Source organism: Centropristis striata, chromosome 9 (genome assembly GCF_030273125.1).
Source record: "Centropristis striata isolate RG_2023a ecotype Rhode Island chromosome 9, C.striata_1.0, whole genome shotgun sequence".
Classification (NCBI taxonomy): Eukaryota; Metazoa; Chordata; class Actinopteri; order Perciformes; family Serranidae; genus Centropristis; species Centropristis striata.
The window spans coordinates 21,881,990-21,900,892 of NC_081525.1; the positions used below are offsets into that span (position 1 = coordinate 21,881,990).

General features: G+C 37.3%; 1 protein-coding gene across 1 annotated transcript; it reads right to left on the reverse strand.

Annotated features, from left to right (window-relative positions):
- Positions 1-1,490: 1,490 nt before the first annotated feature.
- Positions 1,491-8,759, reverse strand: c9h1orf52 (chromosome 9 C1orf52 homolog). Its single transcript, XM_059341848.1, has 3 exons — positions 8,315-8,759; positions 5,139-5,349; positions 1,491-2,960 (listed from the first exon to the last, which is right to left on the reverse strand). Exons 1-3 carry the CDS (start codon positions 8,612-8,614, stop codon positions 2,806-2,808), a joined length of 666 nt encoding a protein of 221 aa, XP_059197831.1. The 5' UTR covers positions 8,615-8,759; the 3' UTR covers positions 1,491-2,805.
- Between the last annotated feature and the right edge of the window lie 10,144 nt (positions 8,760-18,903).

Below are 18,903 nucleotides of genomic sequence, written 5' to 3' on the forward strand. Positions count from 1 at the left end.
TGTTCGTAAATATGGCTGATAAAATCAGTCTGCTGCTGCTGTTGTGCAGGACCAGGTACGCATTTCAGACAAGGCCAGGCACATACCTGGAGGCTGGAATCTTATCAGAAGCATATTTACCACTATTTCATGTCAACCCACAATGACAGATAGGCCAGGAATTCCTCTGATCACCAAACTGTTGCAAAATGGAAACTTTTCTTTTTTCACAATACTTGGAAACCCATTATATTTGCTCCAGTGGTCACAGAAATTTAAAGAATGAATCTGGGGCTGTATAGTACATTACCTGGATTCTAACAACAAAGATTTAGGTCATTTTAAGACTTTGCTTTCCAGCCCAACGTTGAAATCTCAAACAAACCAAATCTGTTATTTTAATCACAGTTGCCTCTCAATGGCGTCATATCCCCTTTGTGTCTGCATCAGCGTTGTGGTTGTCTGCCAGAAGCTGTCATAAGTTGACATTTTATCCAGTTTTAGGCCACATTTTTATAATACACTCTATAATACACTCTTCAGATGTTGGTTGTTTTTAACTATATACAATCATGGAAAAAAAAATTCTTCAGTTTCTTTGTTGATTTTAATGCCTGGTACAACTAAAGGTACATTTGTTTGGACAAATATAATGATAACAACAAAATAGCTCATAAGAGTTTAATTTAAGAGCTGATATCTCTGGTTTTCTTGATAATACCCAAAATCATTATCAAGAAAACAATGGAAAATGGCTAGATATCAGCTCTTAAATTAAAATCGTATCTATTTTTGTTGTTATCATTATATTTGTCCAAACAAATGTACGTTTAGTTGTACCAGACATTAAAATGAACAAGAAATTGAAGAAAACAAGGGTGGTCTAATATTTTTTTCCATGACTGTACTTTAACTGGATGAAGGATTTTAGTCATCAACTGCTGGGTCTTTAGTTTTATCAGAGAAACAAACAAGCCATGCAAATGTTAGCGGCAGCTGTCCCCAGATCGGCATTGGACAAACATTGATTTTTAACAAATATTTCAGCTCCCAATAAAATCCTTCTTCAATCCTTACCAGGAGAAGATGACTGTAATCTGTACGACAATGAGGCTGAAGACTACTTCCATGATCCCACGCAAACTTCACAAGGTCACCAAACTAATAATAATACATTTTATTTGTAAAGCACTTTTCATAAAGAAATCTCAAAGTGCTACAGAAACCAGAAACAAAATAAACAAAAGACAAAGAGAAAAATCAGACACGTTAAAATCAGCAGTTGACAAAAAGACACAGGTAATAAAGTACATTAAGGAAAACAGTTAAAGCCGCAGAGACAATAATAAAAACATCTAGGGACAACCTAAAAATGCCTGCCTGGACAAAAAAGTTTTAAGCCCTTTTTTAAAAAGTGTCCACAGACTGGGGTTGTCCTAAATGTTCAATAATAAATGATTGAGAGACCCATAGCAGAATAAAAATCAATTCAAATGATTGACAGAGCAGCATTCTCCAGTAAAATACCCTTTATTGCCTAAGTGGTTTATGGTGTACAGTATAACACTGAAAACAAAATATAAAATGATGTATACATCTGCTTACGACAAATAAGTATGTGCCGGCAGAAACAAAATGTCCATAAAACAGTACAATGTTCCAAATGTCTTCTGATACTAAACATGCAAGAAGTTTTATTTCACACAGATGAAAAGTGTGTGTGTAATACAAGGTACATGAGACTGAATAAACAGTCTGTATGCATCAAGTATCTCACAAGAATTGAGATGACACTAACTTCCAAACTGAAGATCAGAACTCTCCTCCTGACAAACGGTATGCACCGGCCCTGGATGTAATTTGGGAGCCCTACGTTCACACAAATTGCAGAAGACTTCACTACAAACATGAGGGGAGGGTTTCCTATCGTAGCTCAAGGGCGACATCTAGTGTCCATAAGCAGGAAGAACAAGCTACTTTTTAAAAATGCAATTTCCACAGATTTACAGCCATTTTTAATCACATTTTAAAGTCACCGTATTGACACAACACAAACATTTCATACTTCCATGGTGATTAGATATTTCTTATAATACAAGACAAAAACAAACCGAGTAAACCACCACAGCTGGACGTCACTGTTATTATTTTAGCTTATTAAATTAAAACAAACAGGAGGTTAAAGCTAAACTAAACACATTTATGTTCCTGTGTGTTCAATGTGTCACAACGGGCTAAAGCCTTATTTAGAGTTAAATAATTTGTTTTGGCTTTTATCCTCATTGGTTAACAGTTTATTCACCAACTTTTTTTGCAAAGACCCAGGGACTTAACAAGACTACATACTCAGAAGTAAACGAAGATGATGCCAAAACTGGGGACAAACCTGCCTAAATCACTTGTTTGTTAATGCCCAGTACAGGTTGTAAAGCTGTGTTGTGAGATGTCCCTCATCCTCATGTCCTTGGAAGACAGCTGGTGAGTAAAATTGAAGAGGGACGATGACCAAAACTATAAAAAAAAAACATGATTCAGACTGTCTAACTCCTGAATTTTTCATTTACTTGGGGAAAATGTCCACAGAGATATATAAGAAGAACATTTTACTGTCAAATACTACTTCTTTAAGTGAGCTGACAGTCTTTTTGACTAAACAAATACTATTATATTGCAAAGTGAGGTCAACATAGAGGTAAAATGCCTGCTTATGTTTACAGCAAAACACCTACCGGTACTTGACCGTTGTGCTAATATCTGTGAGCGCTTTCAGCTGACATAAAATATTTAAATTAGAAACAGATTCTTTATAGGAGGAGAGTTCAGGCCTCAATCAAGACTTTGCCTGAGGATCCTTTTCTCCTCCTCTACGAAGTTCTTGTCAGAGGTCGCTTGTCCCAGGTCCCTCTTCCTCTTCTCCTTCTGCTGGAAGGTCTCCACTCGACGTTTCTTGGCAGACAGGTCTGCTTTGTCTGATTCCTCATCTGATCACCAGACCAGGGGTGGAGGTTGGTTTTGGGATTTTGGGGGGGTGGATGGAGAGTGGAAAATTATGATTTTTTAATTATTTAACACCATGCTAATCAATTTTCAATAATCTCAACAGGTTTGTCATGCCAGGTTAGAAATCCACCTATCCCAAAGTAAATTTTTACTTGCCCCTATAGGAACGGTTTTATTTATTAGCAATCATTAAATTATGCCAGACAGATATTGACCAAATCAAAAATAAATTAATAATTGACTCAATAAACGAATTGATGTGCCAATAAATCGGATACTTATACAGAAACAAAGCAAACTTCCCCCTGTTCTGTAGGAAACGGATCATTCAGGCTGTCTTTTTATAAGTTCTGGATTATGCTAATGTTATCTATAGACATGCTTCTGCCTCCACTCTCACCTCACTGGACTCTGTTCATTACTTTGCACTCAGATTCATCACTGGTGACAGTTACTCCACCCATCATTGCATCCTATACAACAAGGTGGGATGGGCACCTTTATCCGTGAGACGAGACATGCATTGGTTCCTCTTCATTTATAAAGTCTTGATAGGCGACATGCCACCATACCTCAGCACTTTATTAAACTGGACACATAGTAATTATCCAACACGCTCTAGTGATGCTTAATGTTCAATGTTCCTCGGACAAATACTGAATTTGGAAAAACTGCTTTCAGTTTTTCTGCTGCATCTACCTGGAACATCTAACAACATTCACTCAAACTCAACACAATTATAACTATGGGTCAGTTTAAAACTATGATAACCAATAACGTTGCCTTTCACTGTAACTGTTTTTAATGTTTTTACATGTGTTTCCTCTGTACTCTGTTTTGTGTTTTCTCTGTACTCTGTTTTGTGTTTTCTCTGTACTCTCGACATCATTGTAAATGAGGGGTTGCCCTCAATGATTCCTCGAGAAAATAAATAAAGGATAAATGAAATGTATCAAATGTATATATTTTTTCCTATTTTTATTTAGTTTTATGCATTTTTAAAAGTATGTCTCTCCTTCTTTTTTCTTTTAAATTTACAAATGGACAAACGTGATGTGACCATGTCCGTATTTTGAATAAAATTCACAGGAAGTATAGAGCAGTGTCTCTTATGAAATAAAAAATAGCATTCCTCTAAATTTTGAGGAAAATGCTTTTATTCTTTGATTTTGGGTTGCTGGGGAAAATAATTTAAATGAATAATTCCTGTGTAAAAACATAAAGCTCTATCATTTCTGACTTTTACTGATACATTTAAATCTAGGATATATGTCCTAAGGTCTGTCACAGGACAGATAAGCCGGAAGCGAGATGACTCACTCACTCTTAGCTACTTCTGTCATCATCTCCAGAAAAACATGCGTTTAATTCTTTCTAACCGCTTGCCTGTTTGGGCAAGTGAGTTGCTGGATTTATAATCCCGACATGGCATTTTACTTGCCCTAGGCAATCGGGCAATCCTTATTGTTGAGCCTTCCATGGAGGTCTAAAGGTGCTTGTTTGGAAATAACATGCCTCCCATTTCCCACCAAGATGGGTGGAGTGATGTAGCCCAGGCTGTGTTGTGCATCATCAGTGACACCGCTAATGTCCACTTGCTTATCACAAATGCAATTGCACATATATATTCATCCTAAATGCACATCAAAATGTCCTGATATAGGGACCTTCTTTAACTAACATCCAAGATAATAAGCCGGTTCATTAGTAAATTATCTGTCACTGCATCACAGGTTAAGTCAGTGAATAACTGGTGCATTAACAGTAAAGAAATTGAAGCCTATGGAGGTGATCAATTCATACTTCTTAAAACCCACCTCTTCTCGTTGGCTTTTAACACCACGTAGTGTTGATTTTATGATTTTATGATTTTTTGTTTTGTTTTTATTTGTATACATGCATATTTTATTTTGTGCGGGCAGTACATTTTACATTTTATTTTATTTATTTTTATCCCATTTTTAATTTATTTTATCTTATTGCATTTTACTGTTCTATTGTTTACTACATCTCTTTGTATTGTGTTATCTATTTATTGTTTGTGCAGCACTTTGGAAACCTTGTGTTTGCTAAAATTGTGCTATATAAATAAAGTGGATTGGATTGGATTGGATACTCACTAAAGAGTAAAATATAATTTTTTGCACTTCAGGACTAACCTGAACCAGAGGGTTCCTCTTCTGCTGGTAAGAACCGGGCGTTGCCTGTGAAAGGCTGCGGTGCATCTTCCCCATTGTCCTCATACACATTGGACCACTTGATAGCCATGTCCATGCCTGGGGGAGGTCCCTTCTTCTTCTCTGGCTCTGTGGCATAGCTCTCAGGAGGAGGCACAGCATTTGTCTTCCACGGCTTGAACTCTCGGGCAGGCTACGGGTAACAGAGAAAAGCAGGTTGTAGGAATGTGACTTCTCAAAGAAACATGCAGCATTGATGAGTTTACTTAGATCCTTTAAACACTTCCGGTAAAGAGTGAATTAGTTGTGCATATGACAGTAAGGAACTTGAACTAATCGCCTATTCAAAAAAGTAATAACAATCAACAGATGAAAGATTAATGAACATATTTTGTTAATTACTGGGTGACATTACAGTAGTTATTTGTGGCGGCAGCCAGGAGGGTGTTCATGATTTTCCATAAGAACATTTATTCAATATGAAGAGGTGTGCCGTATGTGGCCACTGGCCAGTGTACTGATTCATATTTCATGCAAGTTACTGTAAAAAAAATAACTCCTTATAATCTTTAAAATATTTAGGTAAAAATGAAAAATAACCCCAAACTAATCAACACAGTTATGCACTTTCAGAGCAACTTAGCAGTCATCATTATATCAATGCATCATTACATTTAATTATTTAATTAGATTACTGCATAAGCCATTTACATTACAATTAATAGCCTACATTTAAATATTACTCAACCGTGAACCACACAATTACGTTAGATTTCTTTATTGCACTGCTACATTATGTTGTGCCTTAGATTCCAATTAGACTTTGTTTGTTCCCTTTTAAATTTTTATTTTTATTTTTAGAAATATCTATAAAAGCACTGGTAGAGGAAGACCTTAGATTTTGGGCTGCTTCATTGTAATTGCTGTGCATAACTTAAATTAAATTTGGACTTTCAATAATAACTGCAATTTAAAAAAGACTGCCTTATATAACCAGGGAGACTGTGTGGAAACCTTTAATAGAGTTTCTTAAATGTTAAAATGCAAAGTCAACTTGAAACTGCTGTGTTGGCGTCTGTAGTTGAGTGTTTGTGTTTTATTTAGTGTATTCAATTTGTTTAAATGTGTGAAGTATGTGAAGTGTCTTGTTGTGACTGTTTTTTATGGATGTTATTGTTTCGATTGTTGTCTATTTGTATAAGTGACAGTCATGGAAAAAATTATTAGACCATTGTCTTCTTCAATTTCTTGTTCATTTTAATGCCTGGTAGAACTAAAGGTACATTTGTTTGGACAAATATAATGATAACATTAAAAAAAAGCTAATTTTCCATGTTTTTCTTCATAATAACCAAAATCATTATCAAGAAAACTGTATGGAGGTGGGCTAACCTTCCTCCTGCTGCCATCACCGGGGAAACTGAGTGAGAAGATGCCGCTGCCTGTTGTTATTGGCAACATGCTCAACGTTACTACCATGTATCTCCTTACAATACAACTAACTCTGCCTGAGATTAGCTTCTGTTATGCTACCTATACACCAGAAGACTTTGAAAAGATTTGGGAAGACTCCTGCAAGACTATCAGCTCACACCTGCTCACATCTAAAGACAAGTGTTTAGAGCTTTTAGTCCCAGCCTAGTCTCAGACTGAGATTCAGACTGTGAATCTTTCAGGGTCACTATTTACACGACTTCAACTAGATTCTTTTAGCATTTTTTCCCATCGTGCAATTTTTTCCCCTCATCATGCTCTAAGTAAAAACTTACAAAATGGAGGAGAAGCAGCTTTTGGCTCAAGCTGCTCTAGTGTGTGCAGTGGCTTGTGTTGAAAAAAAACAACAACAAAATGAAGAGAAGACGCCACAAAATGCCCCCTCACAAAGCTGAAAAAGGGTTTCTATTTTTCTGACATGAAAAGTTGACTATTTTACAGTAAAAATAGATATAAGGAAGAATAAAGGAAAGGAAAATTTAGAAATGAATTCATGATATACATGTATGTCCTATTTAATTATAGTGTGTTAAATTGAATATTTATATTTATCAGCTCTTTCAACTTTCATTTTGTTAATCATACATTAATTATCCATTATTTATTAAAAGCGCCCCCAAAATCCCGCTTGTGGCAGTAAATATATGACATCACTATATTATTGTTTAGGACTGAGGTTACTAACATTATTGTGATGTTACTTTTTCCTGTCGGAGTCATTTTACTGCCCCGTCTGGAACTGGGGACCTTTCATGTGCTCATCTATTGGTTGTTGATTGTGTCACGTCACTGCAACTTGAGATAATATCTAGGGATGCACGATATTATCGGCATGTTATCGGTATCGGCCGATATTGGCTTAAAAATGAACTATCGGACATCGGCCAACACGCCGATATCCGCCAAGATAATAAACTGATTAAATAATGTGGTGCTGCTTACTTGATTAAATGCACAACCTCGGCGCCTATGTCTGTCATATGTTCGGAATTTTTTATTGGTTGCACATCACCTCTCTGTTGCACCTTAAGCACATGTTTACTTATTATGTTAATTGTGAAATTGGCCAATATTGTTATTGATTATCTCAGGGAGAGCATCATCCATGTTTTAAGTAGAATGTTTCTTTTTGTATTTTATTTGAAAGCAATTGTCCAAAATAAGTATGCAGTTTTAAGCATCAAGTATTTTCTTATTTTGCACAAGGAATTAATATTACATAACATATGTGATAAGAGTATGCTCCACAATAATGTATGCTAATTCCACTACAGAAGAGAGATGAAGATCTCTGCAATTAGTTGTGTGGGAAAAAATATCAGTATAGGTAATCGGCTAAATGAGTTGCAAAAAATCGGCATATCGGATATCGGCAAAAAATCCAATATCGTGCATCCCTAATAATATCAAACACGTTTGATATGATCGCAAATCCAAGACTAGGAAAAGACTGATATGAAACTGCGCAGATTACGACCTTACACTTAACGATCGAGATGACGGGAGCGCGCGGTGACTCAAGTAAAACTCTTTGATTTACTAAAGACTTTCAGTTTTTAGTCTGGGACTGTGAACATCGTTTGGTGTAAGCCCAGCATTAATTATTAAAACGAGGTGTACAACGGTTACTAAGGTTACATATCGCTACCTATCTTTATGTTTACCTCTTCAGGAGCTTTGACCGTGAGGCTCTCCCAGTCTATCTCTTTATTCAGCGGGTTGTAGAGGAAAGCGGGCTTGGACACGGAGCCGAACAGCTCGTCGGGTTTGGGTAACGGAGCTCCACCGGCGGCCCGTTTGGTCCCCTGCTGGGAGGAGTGAGCCCCGCTGCCCTGAGCCTCTGTCCCCGCTCTCTTCTTCCGACTCTCTCCCTCCTCGTCGGAGTCGCTGCCATCGCTGCTGTCGCTCAAATCGTCGTAGCTCGAAAAGAAACCTAGAGAGCCTGACTTCTTTTCTTCCGTCATTTTGCAGGGGGTTACTAATTCTCTAAAGAGTAAACAACCTGTTAATGTAAAAACTAATAAAAGACGAGGATGAAGCTATTCTGTTGTATTCGTACCCGTGAGCACTACTCCATTTTGAATCAGCCTCCAAAAGAGTTGTAAAGTTGTTTTAAAAATGTCGTGACAACTGTCGTAAAGCTAGTTTATTAAAGGAGCAGGCCGAGTAAAAACAAAAAACATTTTCCCCTAAATGTAACGAGGAAATTCAATAAATTAATTATATGAGGTTTACATGATACGGTTTTATATTATGAAAGTTGCATTGAATATGTTTTAATAATAAAATAAAATAGTTTAAAATGTCAAAATAATTTAAAAAAGAAAATCATATTGCAGAACAAAAAATGTAAGGAAACCTTTAGAAAAACCTTTATTTTCAACATTTGAGTTAGGTTGAAATGTCTTGATAGTCTCTTAGTTTTTGCCAATTTATAGAACACATTTTAAGTTTTAATTAGTAGTCAGTTAGTTCATAGTATTTAAAAATTATATATTTAAGAATATAAACATACACATTTAGAAAAAAAATTACGAGATTAAAGTCGTAGATATTTAATTAATTACAAATATAAATCATTAAATATGTATTTAATAATTATTAATTATTGACTTAATAATTAAATACATATTTAAGGATGTATGTAATTATTAAATATTTACAACTTTAATCTTGTAATTAATTCAATATTTACAACTTTAATCTTGTAATTAATTCAATATTTACGACTTTAAACTTGTGGCCCTAATACTCCGTCGTATAAAAGGAAGGTGATCTTTTAAGTTTATTTTTTAAGTCATATCATTTTATGATATATTTGTTATAGATTTTATCAAGTTAATTATGTAGGTTTGTCAGCTGAGAAATTGGGATTCTTATCTTATCGCATCAGACTTAATGAAATTTTGTTGTTTTGTGCTTTATTTTTTCCATCTTCACTTTGGTTGCATGTCATTTATATTTTATAGTGTTTTTTGTCTGGAAACAGACACTTCCCCTGTTTCTCATTTATTTTTCATATTTTTTTATTGTAGTTTTTCTATTTTATATTGTGTCTCTTTACTTTTGCACTGTGTCTATTGTTTTGCACCAGATTACCAGAAGAAATTATTTCTATGAGCAAACCTTTTGAGCAATAACGCTGTTTGAGTCTAGTCAGTGTAAACTGTAAATCTAAAATAGTGAATTTATGATTTAGACCAGTGCTTGCACAAAACTTGGCAGTGGGACTTGGCGGTGCGCTCATGCTTCAGTTGTTGCCCAAATAGCCTCCAGATGTCCATGTCAAACTTTGCATTTATTCAAGTTGTACTGATGTTAAAAAATAAATAAAAATGAAGTTTCCAAGGCAGAGCAGATGGGGTGAAATGATCTGATATTTGGACTGGAATCTCTCAGAATTGTATAGAGGCACCAGAAATGCACCTTGATTAATTACTCCAGTAATTCTCTGCAGATGCTAATCTCTACTTATAGACAATTTATGATCATTCAAATATCTATTGTAAAAATGTGTGCACATACAAAAAGGCTGATTTAATTAATAGTTGTAGCAACCCAGTCATTTATTTAGTGCCAAAATCAGAATAGTTTTTTGTTATAACCTTCATATGTGGCAGCATGATCAGAGATGATGGAAGAACAGCAATGAGCTACATTTACTGACCACTAGAGTGCAGTATAGTCTCACAAATGAGCCATCCTAAAATAGTAGTGAAGACTTTGCATTGGCCTGATCATGTTACACTCTGGTTTCCAAGAACACATTTATAAAAAAAATACACCTATAAGGCCAATGCAATACAAGTGTTGGCTATAAAACATGAATTTATATAACATGTGCATAATCTATTATGCTGCATACTTAATTATCCAGTCAAGATTTTTGTCCCTCATTACTTCTAAGCACAAATGGAGTCAGAGGGGCCATCACTGCTTCCTGGTCACATCACTTCTTCTAATGATCTAGATCAGATGGTCTAAAAAGCTTGTTTTGGGGTCTTCTGAAGTCTGCTAGACAGAGAGGGGCCAGTCTTTGCCCCCATACACAGGTCAAACAGACTAAAATGCACAGGACAGACAAGTAAACATAAATTTACCGGATATACTGCTCACAAATTCTCTCTCCATTCTCCCCTTGTCTTCTTGTCCCTCCTGTCCAACCTAAATTATAACATTACAGATGCTTCAAATGATTTGTTTTGCATGTTTAAGGTGCACTGAAGGTTAAAATGCACTGAGAGTTATTGGAGGTCCAGTCCTAACAGATCCTGAAGTGAAAAGTTCAAGTGCAGGAACATATTTGCATATTCTTTCCTTGTTGTGATTGATTGTTTAACATGTTCGTCTTTTGCTTTATCTAAACACCTTCATGCTGTCCTGCTTAGTGTAGTAAATGTAGTAGCAATGGCAGGATTAGTAGGCTACTGCTGTTATTATCAGCACTTAAGTAAGTTGTGGGGATGGGCATGACTGTCAGCACATATTTCATGCGATTACAACCACTATTTATTCCCAGTGGAGTTTTTACACTGATCACTATGTTTATTGGCAACTCATGACACTGGGTCAAGTTGTGACGTCTGAGCAGCCAAAGGCCGACAGGTAATATACACAGATATTTTCTTTTTGACAGGGAGAATAGAAAGACTTTGGAACATACACAGTTAATTTATTCTCTCCAAAGTTAAATCTAGTTCTATTTTTCAACAGTGACTTTTCTCTTTCAGCTAATGATTAAAGGAAATCCTTCACTGTCTTATGCAAGTCATTTCTACAAATCCTGGACCATTTTCATAAACTGGCAATTGATGTGACAACAAATTCTTGGAACTAAGTTTCCAGAGGTTTTACCCTGGCTTTGTTCTCCTCACCGTTCAGCTGCGTTGCAATTAAAGAAAATAAATAAATAAATAAACAAAGAAACAAAAGCTATTTCTTCACAGCTTCAGCATTCAAGATTTATGACTTAAAACAACAGATGTTGTGAGATAATTCCACTTATTCCCAGTACAGTTTCTCTTGCTTTCCTGAATTGAAATGAGACCAGATGTGTTGCAGATTGTTGCGCATGTATCAATAATGAATCATTCTTGTAACAATTAATTATTCTGACCATTTTTAATTCCCCTGTTTTCAATGTGTGTCCTCTTACTAGTTCCATAAACTACTAGGACACAATGAGACTCTATTTCCTCCCATTTCAGCTGAAGATTTCCTGATGAATGAATGTTGTTTTTCTAATCATAGTCTTGGGAATTACATTTTCTAGAAAAAAAAAAAGGATGATACTTCCAGCAGGAGGGATGCTGTTCCATAACTGGTACAATTGGCCCTCCCTTTGGTTTACTTTTTTTCTCCAATCTCCACAGAGCCTGACCATGATGTGAGAAATTCCCCATGGAGGTGAAAAGCCACACCTCTCCACGTCTCTGTTTAATCTAGCCATTCATAATATCTTGAATGTCTTTATTTTATCCATCAGCTTAGCTCAGGACACAGCTGCTGCAGCACGCCAGTGGGTGGTTTACTCAGTGTTTGCAAATCCAGCAGTGGGCAGATGTTCTTTCCTCTCTCTCTCTCTTTTAACTTTTCTACAATTAAGACAGAGATGCATACTAATTAAGCCAGCTTTTCCCCCCAAATTATACCCAACTATCTGACGTTATGTCCTCGCATGTTTTATTGAATCACCTGTGTGTTCTCTCTGGAAGGCACATTTGGGTGATTCTGACCATTTTGGATCTTGATTGTAGAGTTCCTGTTTACGTTTTAGATAATTAAACCCACAGTCCATTTTGAAGTCGCCAAGCAACACCTGGAGAATGAAAATAGAGGATTGCTGATGTGCTCATAAAACCCAGATGGAAGTTTTCACCATTTTTTCTCTCTCCCACCAACTGATAACAATGTGGGCCGGACATCTTTCTGGTATTGTGTTGCAGCAACCTTTTGGCACAAGGTCCAATGTTACTTCTTTTTGTCTACATACCATTTTTTATGATCAGTTGTCGATGAGTAAAATAAACTAGTAAGGAATTCCATTTAATGCCTTGAATCTTAATCACTGCTTGATTTTCTTCTATTTATGAAAACTAGAAGGTTTCAATAGTCTAACCACCAAATAAGCTGCAACTTCTGGCTGATACCAGTGAGGTGACCTTTGACCTCAAGCTCTGTTGATGTAGCGGGATGACACAGGGGGTTGAACAGTGACCTTAAGAAGGTTAATGAGGAGAACAGACACACTGATGTCAAGATCATTGCCTGAATTCAATGGATGTTGACATCTTTATGTTTGGGGGTTGTTTTGAGAAGTCAACCAGCATTTCTACACATGTTTTTTATTATTATTATTTTCTCCAGAGCTGCCTTATTGAAGACCTAGCCACACCTAAGTAATTATTTGTCTTGATAAACTATAATTTAATGATGTGATGTAATAAAAACACATTGTGTCAAACCTTAACTTCACTTATTCACTTCTAGGTAGCTATATGCTTGACCTTTTTACATTAAGAATATATATTTTTCTGTGTAATAGATTTTTTTGTTTTACATATTGTATGCTGTAGTTGCTGGTGTGCATATACAGATTTTGTATACACAAGATGGATCCTTTTTTTATGTACAAGGTCGCCCATAAAGTTGGAATTGTTTTGTTTTCAGACACAATCCTCTGTTAATTGTGGTTTCATTTTCATTGTGATATGTTTGGAAGACATTGGTAAATAAAGCATTGAGAAGATATACACTTTATCTGTCAAGAATAAATCACATTGTCACTATCATTTCATGGAAAGAGGTAAAAAATAATCTCTTATTCCAACTTTATGAGCAACAGTGTACACTATCTATATGAAAACTACCCACAATTGATTTACAGCATATAATTTAATGACAAGATAGGACCTGTAATGTTTGTAAGAGAGAAGCTTGACCATTTAAACAAGTGCATTCTCCATGGAACCTTTATTCACTCACTCACTCACTCACTCACTCACTCACTCACTCACTCACTCACTCACTCACTTACTCACTCATGCCTTGAAGCAGTCCAGGGCACACTCTTTTCTGCTGGAGTTAAGTTAAAGGACCTTTTTCTAAGACCTCTCTGTTTCCTAATTCAAGTTTATCCTGCTGGTAAAGGGATTGAACAAACTCACCTCTCTTACCTTCAGGACACCACTACCCAAAGTTCATGGGTTCATGTTCTCTTGTCTATTTCTTTTCAGAAATAGATTCTCCTTGACATTGTCCAACAGTGTTGAGAATTTAATGAATTTAATATAATTTTAATATAATTTGATCATCATGTATGGCATGTAATGGCAGCAGGAGCTCAGCCTTAGAACTTGGCGTGGGAAATGTAGGGTTGCTGATTCAAGTCCTGCACGGACAACAGTACGGAGAGTGGACTGGTGGATGGAGAGGTGCCAGTTTGCTTCCTTGCCACTCAAACAGACACTAAAGCAGCAGCCTCAAAAGTTTGGAGCGCTGACTATGTGGCAGCCACTTTATTCCCACATTTCTCCATGAATGCATGACGACTACACGTCCTGTGTGTGCATTATGTCAGGCCTATGTGTGTGTGTAATGAATAAAAAAAGGAAATTAACAGATTGAAGCATTAATAAGTGTTTTTTTCTTATTCTATCAGTTGAAATATAAAAGCAATAAAATAAAATTTCATTCAATAAATTCTTGCATATTTAATTTATAGTCTGATGCAACATGCATAAGTTAACCTCAAGTGTCAAAGCAACACCTGTGGAAATCAAATATTCATGCTCACCTTTTCTTCCAGCATTACTCGATATATATCTGTCAACACTCCTTTTATCTTTTCTTCCATCGCCCCCCATTTAAATCCAACAGTGATACGATTAAATGGAAAATGGCTGAGGTGGAAACAACGTGTGGTGTCATGACTAGCCTTTTTTTTTCCCGAGAGAGGAAAAAAAACGAGACTCAGGTGAAGTCATGAGACAACTTTCGTGTTAAAACATGCATTTTTATATTCATACATGGTGCATGTACATGCAGTAGCAAAATTAGCTTATTCACCTCATTTCATCTTCATTCTTCAAGACTTTTGCTGTTTTTCTTCTAATGTTCCTCCCTTCTGCAGTTCTTTTGATTCCTTTCCTTCTCTTTATCAGATATAGGTATGCACCCACAGCCTCTTCATACCACACACACACAAGCACACATACCCTCCACCACTGTGTTTTCTCTGGTCACTTAACACTCAGACCTGAGAGGTGGCATTCCTTGGCTCATTACATTAACTCTGTTTGCACCGCGGCCTGTCGGGGCTCGTGGCTGGAGGCCGGAACGGGATCCAACTGATGTGGCAAGAAGAGAGAAAATGAGAGAGAAAAAAAGGAGGGAGAGAAGAGACAAGGGGGTTGCTGGGAGAAGGTGTGGGAGATCTGGGTCAAAAGGACAGTTTGTGGGCGAGTGGGGTGGGATGTGGTGTGGGCAGGGGTGGGTGTTGGGGGTGATCATCCCCATCACATGTTCCACGGTGTCCTGCAGTGTGGATGGCTGTGGGCTAAGCACACATAGCACACTCAACCCCATGCCCTTCCTGATGCTTTGATTTTCACCGCTCTCTCTCCTCTGCAGCCTTCACAACATGCCCATACACACACACACACACACACACACACACAGTCCATTCATACAAAAGTACAAGTTTGTGAGAGGTACTCAGGGAGTTTATGAGTGGCAGGACTTTTTTTCCCCACTGCTCTACAGTTTATGATGGAACGCCAGAATGATAAATGATTACTGTATGAGGTAACCACACTGTCAGATTCTGATTATGGGTTTTCATTGTTAAAATGTTTAACTACTTTAAAAAATGCAGAACCCCCCCCCAACCGCAACTAAACCTCCCAGGCCCAAATATGAAACATTTTTGCTACATTTGCGTCTTGTTAACATAAAGAAAATGTCTGTCCATTCTAAGTTGTGGCTGTTTTGGATGCGTTTGTGTTAAGATGCTGCTATTCTTTCTGTTTTTAAATCCTTACTGTCAAATGATCTGATCTGTCTGCAGCCTGTGGCCATCCATATTAACATCTTTTGGGCATTTTTTCCTGTAAAGCTCTCAGTGGGTGTCCAATTGTGTGGTCTCAAGTTCTCCTAAAACATGCAATGGTTCTTTTTCTTTCCCAGATGTAGATATTCTTTGAGAAGTAGTGTTAAATGTGTTCCTTAAAAACTAAGCTAGATAAAAAAAAATAGCCTTTAATCCTGACATCTTTGCTTTTTGACAGTCCTTACTCAAAATTAGCTTCAATTGTTGCCAAATCCCATGTTGTCTGTTCTTAACAGAAAAGAAAAAAGACTTACACAGGACCTGAAGGGGCATTAAATAAACAGAGACAGGCAAGAGTGCTTCTATGATCTGACGGATGAGATTCAAGGCTGTCTGCAAAACAGATTGGTCACTGTGTGGAAAAGCCTCCCTGTCTGCATGTTCTGCACATGTCACAAAAGAATGCTTTGAGCCGAGGCCAGCAACATCTACTTTTTGAATGCATAATTCAAATGACCCCGTCAGTTCTGTCCGCCAATCATCTCAACAAACAGGAGAGCACGATGGGGATTTAAGAGTTTAAAGCCAAGTAGTGTATATTTTTTGCTATACGGCCTATAAGAGAGGATCTGAAGCACAGAAAAATGTAGCCTTTCCACCACTGCAGGTCATACTGTAGTACTTACTCAACACATTATCAAAGTGAATTTGACAATGCCTGAAGCTTTTGCAACAGTTTTCCTTTTTTTAAGTTAATAATGCAAAAACCTGCAGAAGAGACATGCTCTCGACAAACAGCTGCTTGTCTGTCTTTGGGAAACTTCAAAGCTTTTTCTCATTTGTTTCTAGCTAATGGCAAAAGAATTTATGTCCTCAAGTAAGAAGTGAACTGTCAAATCTTAGGAAATACTGTACGTGTATGAATATCATGTGAGGAAGGCATTTTCCTTTTGACAGGAGGGGACAGCTGTGCTTCAGAAGTCATGAGCCTTCCTGGGGGTTATTATGCTCTGGCTTTTGCCAATTATTTGTAGCGCTATATTTGGAATTAATACATTATTACACAACATGTTTAACAAAATACATGCTTGAGAGGAAAACATGTGCATGTTTCATTCACAATGCAAAACCACAATTTGTTGCTTGATTAAAAAACAAGTTATAATGTGTTAATTAGTGAGTTTTAGAGGTGCCAGGGTCGCTGTTCCCTGTGCTTCCAGTCTTCACGCTAAACTACAGTAAACTGCTGCCTCTGGCTTTCAGGTACTGATCTTTTCTTCTAATTCTGCACAAGAATTAGGTTCATTGCCCAAAATCTGTAGCTATTCCTTTACAGTTACAATCACAAAATTGTAGTTTCATTTTCATTGTTATATGTTTGGAAGAGACTGATTAATAAAGGTTTGAGAGATATACACATTATCTGTCAAGAATAAATCACATTGTCACAATCACTTCATGGAAAGAGGTAAAAAATATATATTTTATTACAACTTTATGGGCGACCATGTATATGCTGTGTTGTCTTTTGCAGCACCTATGGTTAAAACCAAGAATTGCAGGTGAGATTTGATTTTAGTCTGCAGTCATTGCTCTTTTCTTTGTTTGATCATAGTAACCGTTTACTCACAAGGCTGGCAAAGACCGGAAAAATATATAGCATGTCCCTTCACACACTTTGGTGTCTTAATGGGGGGAAAAGGAGAGTGAGTGCACAGGGCCAGCGTATGAAGAGCATTGATACTAGAGAAGGCCTATGTACAGGGTACAGATTTATATACAATATAACTAACAGGCACTGTATGTAAAACACAGATACTAAATAACTATTTAACTAAGCTAAAAAAAAAAAGCAACAAATCTTTAATCCATTTTTTTCATAACTGGATTCATGTTTAAATTAAAAAAAAAAAACAATAAACACAATTAGCCATTTAACTGCATACCCCACTGATCGTAGAAGCACAAATATAAAGAAAGAAAAATTACAAAATAAACAAAATCCTCAAGTCAGCAAAGACTAGCTGTGTTTCCATTAAAATCGAAGTGAATTTTGAAGCAAAATTCTGAAATGTTGCAATAAAGAAAATGCGAATCAGTGACGTTTCCATCAACTGGTTTAGAGCGAATAAACAAAGCTGCATAAACGTACTCTGGTCAGAAGATGGCAGTGTAATGTTTTGGGCTAATCAGTCAATAAACAGTAGAAGAAGTAGAGAGAAAAATAAACAACTAAAAAGAGGTTGCTAATCGGACAACTTAAATCGAGAGTCTTCAGGAATTTGATTCAATTTTGCAACTTTAAATAGCTCGTCTTGACCAGCAGAGCAGAAACAGCTGATAAGTCATGTGAGTTTAATGTTCACTTCGTCAGAACTTATACGGGAAAAGTGTTTCCATCTCCCAATGGCGCATTTGGTGTAATTTAGAAAAAGACAAAAAACACCTCAAGCAAGTGTAAAAACTGTTCCATCAAGCTCTTCTCATGCGAATCCTCAAAATGCGCATAGAAATGTGAACCAATAATTCCTCTACTTCTACGCACAGCCAGAAACTGGCAGCATGAGAACGGCTGAAGGGGTCGCCTCCACCTGTCTGTTCCTGTGCCAGTCCTTGTCCTGCTGTAGGTCTGCTGTGTGACGGGCCATGTAGGAAAAGGGATTGGGGACACATTTCACATCTTGGGGGCAGCTCAGTGGGGGGTTGGCAGCGGGGTGATGGACAGAGTGCACCTGGCTGAAAGTTGAGGTCCCCCAGCCTCCCTGGTACAGACACGGTTTACAGATCAAAGCGGGGTAATCCATGCTTCATCCAGTCACACTCTCCTCCCCCTCCTGCTACGCCTTCTCCTCCTTGGAGTCCTCGCAGCGTTTCATCTCAAACTCCTTCCCCTCAGAAGCTTGCCCTGCTTCTTCAACGACCTGCAAAGCGCTCTCTATGAAACACACCTCCCATGCTTGAACTACCTGTTTCCCCTGATGCCCATGGTGAACCCTGAAGCTCTGGCTGTGGGATTTTCCGACTCATTAGCTCTGCTCAGTCAAGTGGAGAAGCCTGCAGATTCCTTCCAGCCAAGTTCATCAACCCAGCCAGTGGCTCCGACTGTGAGGTGATAAGAGAGAGGGGGTTCCAGCCATCGGACCCCGCAGCGACTTTGTTTAGTATGAAATGAGATGAGGAGGAGGGGGGACGAGGAGGAGCAGG